The sequence below is a fragment of the Mytilus trossulus genome, chromosome 1 (assembly GCF_036588685.1).
Source record: "Mytilus trossulus isolate FHL-02 chromosome 1, PNRI_Mtr1.1.1.hap1, whole genome shotgun sequence".
NCBI classification, from domain to species: Eukaryota; Metazoa; Mollusca; class Bivalvia; order Mytilida; family Mytilidae; genus Mytilus; species Mytilus trossulus.
Genome location: NC_086373.1, coordinates 29294921 through 29304544, shown reverse-complemented (window position 1 = coordinate 29304544; position 9624 = coordinate 29294921). Strand labels below are relative to the sequence as shown.

Sequence of the window (9624 nt, the reverse complement as noted above, 5' to 3'; positions counted from 1 at the left end):
ATATACAACTCGTCTAAACATCAACCTAACAATGTTAGATCTGTAAATTTGCTTTCGCAAATTTTTGGTTCTTCCCTCGCCGGGATTCGAACCCATGCTACTGTGATATCGTGACACCAAATCGCCTGCACTGCAGCCGTCCCGCTAGACCACACGACCACCTGGGCTCTCAAAAAAGAGCTTTCGGTGGCCATATGTTATCTTTCCACGTCAGTTTTAATCTAGCGGCGTACTACAGTACATGATATATAAGGCATGAAGATGTTATTGTTACAGATCAGCTAAATTATCTATAGTAAAGGATCCTACAAATTAATGTAAGATACAGTCACAGAAAATAATTATATTCATAAGTACGTCTGAGTCAGTGACAAATATATATATATTTATACTGTCCAAGTATACCTGTGGAGACGGTCTTTCGAGCATAGGGTTTGGACGCAGGTTTCCAACTTTTTTCAACTACATATTTTTGGTATTTAATGTAGTTTGATCCGAGTTAACTCGTTTTGGTTGGGTTTTTCCTGGCCGGCGGGATCGTTGATGAAAGAGCCCTTGTTATTTTTTGGTAATTGAATAAATATACAACATATATGTCATATATCAGCATTCAGTTATCATCTATAATTGTATTGATTTATTTATGTATTTATACTTATGAATAGTATATTCAACTTATTAAAATCCGGTGTCCTTCAAGCTGTCTGGGTTATCGGCAATATGACTATATTGTTTTGTTTTATTATAGCCTATGTATTCAAGGGGAAAAAGGTTACGGTAATACATGTTGAAAATAGTGTCATAAGTACGGTGGTCGTTACATACAAACTTTCACATAATCTGTCTAAGTCAATGGAATAGTTTAGGTTGTCAAATAAGAGCCACAGCCACCCTATTTTGAATATGATTAGCGGTGATTTCTTCAAAGCTATAATTATAAAAGATAATTATCATTGTGAGAAAAAAAGTTTTTACCAAAATTTTTTTTTGAATAAATGTTTGTATAGGTTGCGCTTTCTGTAAACAGAATTTTTTCATATGATATGAATATTGCTATTTTAAAATCTGTTATTAAATATATCAATGACACTCAACGTTTTGTTTGAAACTTACTTAATTTTTAGCTCACCTGGCCAAAAGTGCTACATGTAAGTGAGCATTATTTTGCGTCAGGCGTCCGTCGTCGTCCGTCGTCGTTAACTTTTACAAAAATCTTCTCCTCTGAAACTACTGGGCCAAATTAAACAAAACTTGACCACAATCATCATTGGGGTATCTTGTTTAAAAATTGTTGTTGGGTTGCTGCCCCCTAAAACCCGTTGTTGGGTTGCTGCCCCTGAGTTAGTCATTTTAAGGAAATTTTGCTGTTTTTGGTTATTATCTTGAATAATATTATAGATAGAGATAAACAGTAACAACAAAAATGTTCAGGAAAGTAAGATTCACCAATTAGTCAACATGACCGAAATGGTCAGTTGACCCCTTTACATGTAGGAGTTATTGCCCTTTATGGTCAATTTTTAACCATTTTTCGTAAATCTTAGATATCTTTTACAAAAATCTTCTCTGAAACTACTGGGCCAAATTTAATCAAACTTGGCCACTAGTATAATTCGGGTATTTAGTTTAAAATTTGTGTCCGGTGACCAGGCCAACCAACCAAGATGGCCGTCATGGCTAAAAATAGAACATAGGGGTAAAATGCAGTTTTAGGTATACAACTCAAACACCCAAGCATAAAGAGCAAATCTGCCATGGAATTAAATTGTTTATCAGGTCAAGATCTAATCTGCCTTGAAAATTTCAGATGAACCCAACAACACGTTGTTGGGTTGTTGCCCCTGATTTGGTAATTTTAAGGATTTTTTTTCTGTTTTTGGTTATTATCTTGAATAATATTATATATAGAGATAAACAGTGAACAGTTATCATGTTCAGCATGGTAAGATTTACAAATAAGTCAGCACGACTGAAATGGTCAGTTGACCCCTTTAGGAGTTATTGCCCTTTATAGTCAATTTTTAACCATTTTTCGTAACTCTTGGTAATCTTTTACAAAAATCTTCTCCTCTAAAACTACTTGGCAAAAATAAACCGTACGTGGCCGCAATCAGTATTGGGGTATTTAGTTTCAAAATTGTGTCCGGTGACCCGGTCAACGAACTAAGATGGCCGCCATGGCTAAAAATATATAATGGGGGTAAAATGCAGTTTTTGGCTTATTACTAAAAAAATAATGCATTTAGAGAAAATCTGAAAAGGGGTTAAATTGTTTATCAAGTCATGATCTATCTGCCCTGAAAATTTCAGATGAATCAAACAACCAGTTGTTTGGTAACTGCCTCTGAATTGGTAATTTCAAGGAAATTTTGCTGTTTTTGGTTATCATCTTGAATAATATTATAGAGAGAGATAAACAGTAAACAGCAGTAATGTTCAGCAAAGTAAGATTTACAAATATGTCAACATGACCGATATGGTCAGTTGACCCCTTTAGGAGTTATTGCCCTTTATAGTCAATTTTTTACATTTTTCATAATTGTTTGTAGATTTTTAGAAAATATTTTCCACTATAATTACGGGGCCAAGTTCATTATAAATAGAGATAATTGTAGCAACAAGAATGTTCAGTTAAATAAGATCTACAAACACATCACCATCATCAAAACACAATTTTGTTTTGATTTATCTGTGTCCATTGTGTAATATGCACATAGACCAAGACGACCGACACAGGCTCTTGAGAGCCTCTAGTTGTTTCATCTAGCGTTTTTTTTGTTTTTTTCCTACACCCCAACATTAATTCATCTATTCCACTAAGCAAGCTTAGTGTCTCTTTCAAGCCATATATGTATATTTCTAATGTCTTATAAAGGATATTAGCATGTTTCAAGATATTACGATAAGACGTGGCACGGTACTTGTCTATCCCAAATTGATGTTTTCGGTTTTGATGTAATATTCATATTCTCGTGGTATTTTGTCTGATGCTTGGTCCGTTTCTGTGTGTGTTGTGTTTTGGTGTTGTGTCGTTGTTCTCCTCCTATATTAAATGCGTTTCCCTGGGTTTTAGTTTGTTACCCTGATTTTGTTTTTTGTCCATGGATTTATGAGTTTTGAACAGCGGTATACTACTGTTGCCTTTATTTTAATAACTGATGATTAATTGCATATTAATTTAAATATACTTTGCATGTATTAAGTAACACTGTTTACAAATATTTGCTCATGTGTGCTCATGAGTAGCATGCATGTTCCACTAAATTGCATTATTTTAAATACAGTTGTTGTAGTTAAATTATACCTTGTACATGTATTATATAGAGAGCTTTTATAGGCTGTGCCTGTTGTTTAATTCTTTTCATATATTAATGAATAAAATATGTTTAAAATAAAAAAAAAAAACTGTTTTCTGGTCTTTTGTTGTGGGTTGTTGTCGCTTTGACACATTCAGCGGTTCAGTTCTCAATTTTATTATTATAGACATTACTGCATATAAAAATGTGGTGTGATAGGCAATCAGACTAATCTTTTTTTGGGACCAACGAACGTTAAGAACTATACGTCACCGTATCAACTTCAAAAACAAGAAAAACACACACTATATTTTAACATGAAAGCTCCAAAAGGTCTTGACATAACAAACACGAAAGTTAAATGGATGATAACTGAGCAAGAAATAAAATAATCAACAAAAAAACCCACGGACACCGCATGGACATATGGTTCGCAATATTACTTGGGTCAACTGACTATAATGAATAAAAGACCTTGCGAATCTATGTCCTTATATATGACTAGGACATATGTTTAATCAAGGTTGGTATGGATATTTATATATAATGTAAGTTTAAGATGATTTATGAGTAAACTGAAAGAGTCAATAATAATTAATCACTCGCAGAAAGACAAATCTATCAACAAAAGAAAAAAAATGATTATGCGAACTACAGTGTATAGTATATTTTAAACATAGTTTATATGCAGTCAATGCACGAACTCATTCATGACTATGTAAGTTGGGTCGATTAAAAAATAAAAGTTGAATACGTTTCTTTTGCCAAGGGTTTTTACAAGTATAGTAGTGAGAAGAAAAGTTCAAAATCGCACTTGCTCTATCTCATTGCGATTTTTACAATGAAGTGAACTACTATTTGGACAAATTGCGGTTTTTACCAGCTCTAACTCAAAATTTTGACAATTCTGTGTTTAGTGGATCTCGTTTTTTATATAGGTAAGACAGTTGGTTTTCCCGTAATTTGTGGGGCACTTTATAGCTTGTTTTTCGGTATGAGCCAAGGCACCGTGACCTATAATGGTTTAATTTTGTAAATTGTTATTCAATGGAGAGTTGTCTCAATGTCACTCATACCATATATTCCTATATCTAAAATTCAGCTTGACAGCTTCAGACATACTATTTTTTTTTCCTTTTTTAACTGGACAAAATCACTTCTTGTCCCAAAGATTTAGCACCCAAATCTCGTTCAAAAATAAAATTTCCCACCAGATAAAAGTTCAAAAGATATACATAATTTGACAACAACAATTGATAAATTACATTAACGTCCAAAGAAAATATATTTATCAACACATGCATTAACTTTTAAAGCCAGTTGATATGTTTTTCTTCTTCTGAAAGTACTTGCGATATCATACAAAATGATTATCAAAACATAACAAACACACAAGTAAAGAAGTATTCAATATCGATCAAAGGATAAACATAAAGGTTATTGCTGTATTTGTTTTTTGAATCATTTTATTTAGGCGTTGAGAACCTTTGCTGACACTACAGTTTAAATATCTATCATAATTACGTCGTGAGCAATGAGCATTACAGAAGAACTTTCACCTAATTTGCCCCAGTCATTGGGCAATTATAGAACGCCAATCAATGGCCACAGCTTCACTGGTATGTCCGTTTCTGTGTGTGTTACATTTTAGTGTTGTGTCGTTGTTCTCCTTTTGTATTTCATGCGTTTCCCTCGGTTTTGGTTTGTTACCCCAATTTTGTTTTTTGTTCATGGATTTACGAGTTTTGAACAGCGGTATACTACTGCTGCCTTTTTTTATGAATTTCATTGGAATTGATGCCTACAATTGTTTTTAAATATAGATACAATATTACAGTTTAATTGTGTGAAATTTTTCAACGACGTTTAACTCGTTGATTTCGATTGATAGGTATGCCATGAGACCTATTATTACGTTGTCTTTTATCAATAATATTCATTATATCAACAGAAGACTGTTATGTTTTCTGGTTAACAGATACAGATAAAGATTAAAATACATTTTGAAATATTGAATGTATCGTTTCTTTATTATTATTGGTATAACTCATCTTTGCAAAAACGCAAATACATATATTGTATAATTTGTCAATGTTCAGTCATACTAAATTAAAAGTACAAGGTATCTCCCAAATACGTCTCAACATGCTGACTGACACTTTATGAATGGTAACTAACGTGTTATCGTGATTTTTACAGTTGTCTAAATCATAAGCTAGCATAAAACCTTTTAAAGAATGTAAGCAAAATCCAAGTTTTTGTATACACAAAGCAATATACACATCTTCCAGATGAAAAAACGGAACAATTTTTGATATTTTCACTATGTGCGTGACAACGTTTAAACTGGTAACATATCCAGTGCCAGAACAATACCCCGGATATGTTGTTTGTGGATAGCTTTCAAATGAAGCATACCATTTGGACTCCTTATCTCTTACAGGATTTGCAACTTGTTGACAGTATCCCCCAACTGCGGTCTGTAACGCTTTTGCGTTCTCCTTTATGACCCTTTTTAGTCCAGGAATATGCACGTACACATCATCATCCGTTTTCATAACAAACTGTGCATTTCTGCAATGTTTTGCTGCCCATTGAAAACTCATCAATGTTTTATAAGTTAGATTATTGTATGTGTCCTTAAAGCTTCCCAAAATAATATCATTAGTTTTTAAATTTTCCTTCTCTAATTCATTTGTCATTGACGAGTCTCCAAGTAAAAATACGTATCTGATGTTCCCTTTGTTCGTTTTCGTATGCTTTAACCAAGTATCTCTTATAGCATTTCGACTCAACTTATTTTGCGGAGAAGACATTATCATAATAAGTATATCGATAGACACGTTACTAGGTTTACAAATTTGATCATTATCGATAATTAAGTGAATGCTTTCTGGGAAGCATCCAGTACATTGTTGTTGCATGTTCAACTCTTGAAGAAAAACTTTGTCACCTGTAGTTTTGTATAATAATAAAGGTTTTACATTACAAATTACAGATCTCAGGCTGGTGCTAATGTAACAGAACATTAAAAATACGAGTCCAAACGATAGAAAAAGTGGAAGCAGTCGTACAACTCTTTTCCGGATATTCCTCTGTTTCATGTGAATTATTTTAAACATGATGTCTGAGGTTCTTTTAAGAAGGTTCTATGTAAATCTGAAAAAAGCAGTTTGATACCACATGATCGATTTCAAATAATACACACATACAGTCTTCGTAAACCAACACCCTCTGATTTATTATAATATTATAAACAGAAAACAATTACTCTAATTGGTAAGGCAAAATCAACAAACAGAAATACCAATAGTTATATGCTTAATTCTGTAATAGTTAAAATTCGCTTTGGAAGTGAATATGCACTTTTGATAACTATTCCTTACTCCGCTCATAAAATTAAGACTTACCAACGTGTTGTAAGATATAATTGCGTGTTCGTTCGAATTTCAATAAAGATGATATATTTAGGACAACACCATTTATCAAGAGAGATCTAAATGATTCAATCTAGACATTTTTTTTCAAAATGTTATCACAAATATTGAGCTTTATTGAGAGTAAAAATAAAGATGCAAAAACAGAACAAAAAAGCTGAAAATGTAAAAAAAAGACAATCGCAAAGTCCGCATATTTAAGGTTAAATTAGATGTTCCAGAATTTAGTTAGTCCCGTTAGTCTAGCGAGACGGCAACAGTGCAAGCAATTTGATATCTCAGTAGCATGGCTTCGAAGTATATATGTTGTCTGCTCTACGGTCGGGTTGTTTTCGCTTTGACACATTCTCCATTTCCTTCTTAATTTTTTTACAGACGGATCTAAAGATCAAAATTATAAGCAAATAGTCAAACTAGGCAATTACATAATATTTGAGTGAATCCCAAACAACGTCGGAATTTCAGGAAATGAAATTGGAGACCAGACAGTAAATAATGCTCTCAATAAGGGTAAACCAGAGTGTCATATCCCCTTTATAAGGACGACATCCAATGTTTCACAAAAACATCTTTAGGCACATTTGGCAAAAACCGTGGCCAGCAAACCCAAAGGCAAGATTACTGCATTCCATCCAAAATAATGTATCTTTTAGGATGAGTATTCCGCCGTTGTATGTAGAAAATTAACGAACCATATTCAGATAATGATCTGGCTGTATTAATGTCAATACGTATCCTTAAAAAATAGTTAAACGTTCAAGTGAAATTCTTCAAAGCTGCAAAGTCACAGACGATGTTGCATATTTCCAATTTGTCCGCTCAAAATATGATGCGCACAGAAAACAGATACTTGAGAAGCTAAAAAATTAGGGACTCATACATCTCTCGATGAAACACCTTCTGTCCGGATACACATATTCTTTGAGTCCTGTGCATTACTATCTACGCGAAACTAATATTCTTAAATATTGAAGACTCTGAAATACAACTGTCATTTAGCCTTTAGATATCATTAAATAATTATGTAACTGTGTATATGACGTACTAATGGTCTCTCAAGTAAAATAATTTCACCAAGTTACACAACAAGCACGATTAAAGGTTAAAAACTGAGGATTAGTTTTAACTCCATCACTTAATAAATTGACAGTATATACAAGGGGAAAATACAATACCTTTTTGAGATTCTCACAAACGGATATAACAGACATATCTTTAGAAAATAAGAAAAACAAACTTCACGAACAATTAAGTCATACATTTCAGAAAAGAAGCACAGACTAAATCCTTTTCTATGCTAATAAATCGATAAAATCTGAAATGTGTACTAGATGATGTCAGTAAGACAAACAGACACAGAATATTTTAACTATATAAATCTGCACTCTCATTATGCTGAGAGTATTTGTACTTAAAACAAATTCAAACAGTTGCATTGTTTTGATAATATATAGCTGGTGTTATTTATTTTCTCATATTTTTCTATTTTTACTTTTGATATATATCGACCCCGCCGGCGGTCACACCTTACTAGATAGCATGAACGAACGCCTTACGGATGAAGATATAAGAAATCTGTTTACAAAAATAGAGCGGACGCGTAACGAATGCATAACGGACATACACCGCGTATGTGCAACGTACGAGAAACGGAAACGTACCGGACAGAACGAATGTCGAACGTACCTTGAACAGACGAGTATCGCATAAAACGGACACCGAACGGAAACTATCCGGGTAAAACAGATGAACAAGATATACGAAATAATTAAAGGCGACAATGATAAAACATGTTAATCTCATAAATATTTAAAATGTTTTTGTGTAACTGGTTTTGGTTTGTTCCTCAAAATACCGCCAAAGGACAGTGTCTGGCCTGAATAACAGCTGCTTGATATTAAAGACGATCCCTTGCTTTAAGATCGATTATGAATAATAAGAAGTCATGAACTTTAAGAATGAATCTGACATACCAGTGATTGGCATTTCTGTCCCGATACTTTCAATTGGCACAGGTCCGTTCATTATCCGTTTTATCCGTTATACATCCGCTAGAAGTCCGTTTTATGTTCGTTCAACATTTGTATTGTAAATTTAACGTCCGATAGAAGTCCGTTGGTGAATCTGTGGATTTTTTGTTTTTTTGATAGGAAAGTTATCGTGTAATAAAATTCATTTTTAGACAGCTGAGTGCTAATTTAGCTTTCAAAGATGTTTTATCAGAGCATTATGGTTATTTTTTACATGTTTTATGGGCTGTTTTCTGTTTGTAAATCCGTATTTTTATAGCTAGATCGGCCATCGGTCCAGAAATTAATGTAATGCTTACACTTTTTTCTACACGAAGTTTTTGACGCAATGTTTTCCAAAAAAAAAAGAAATATGTGACATCTTCCCCCCCCCCCCCTTTTTGCAATATCTAATAACAAATAAATGCAGTTTACCAACACTTTTTTTCTGCAGGAAGTTTTTCACGCATTTTACCAAAAAATGAGATGACAGACATATGATTTTCATTCGATTTGCTGAACGATATATGTACACAGTTTCAGAAAAGGTATTACTTCAAACGATTGAAATTCTACTTTTAGCCAAATTTTGGGGAAATATGTGACATCTCCCCCTTTTTTTGCAATATTTTATAACAAATAAAAGAAGACTGTTGGCATGGATACACCCAGAAGAAATTATATTTTACCATTTTATATATGACACAAACAGTGAGCTTGATATTGCAAGAAAGCAGTGAAAAGGTGATGATAAAATTTATAAGGGCAAATTTTAATATTTTTTCCTAACTGTTTATTGCTACCTTATGGCATACTTATTAAGCTCAAAATTGTATAATTTAAGACTTTTCATGCCACAAATCTATTGATAGGTAGATTCCA

At 33.1% G+C, this 9624-nt stretch overlaps 1 protein-coding gene across 1 annotated transcript; it reads right to left on the bottom strand.

Annotated features, from left to right (window-relative positions):
* Positions 1-5350: 5350 nt before the first annotated feature.
* Positions 5351-7351, bottom strand: LOC134707427 (beta-1,3-galactosyltransferase 1-like). Its single transcript, XM_063567157.1, has 2 exons — positions 7159-7351; positions 5351-6455 (listed from the first exon to the last, which is right to left on the bottom strand). The coding sequence occupies exon 2, from the start codon at positions 6416-6418 to the stop codon at positions 5396-5398; it is 1023 nt and encodes a 340-aa protein (XP_063423227.1). The 5' UTR covers positions 6419-6455; positions 7159-7351; the 3' UTR covers positions 5351-5395.
* Between the last annotated feature and the right edge of the window lie 2273 nt (positions 7352-9624).

Bases quoted from the DNA above. Each gene is read 5' to 3' on its own strand.
- LOC134707427 (XM_063567157.1), bottom strand. From the start codon at position 6,418: ATGTTTAAAATAATTCACATGAAACAGAGGAATATCCGGAAAAGAGTT.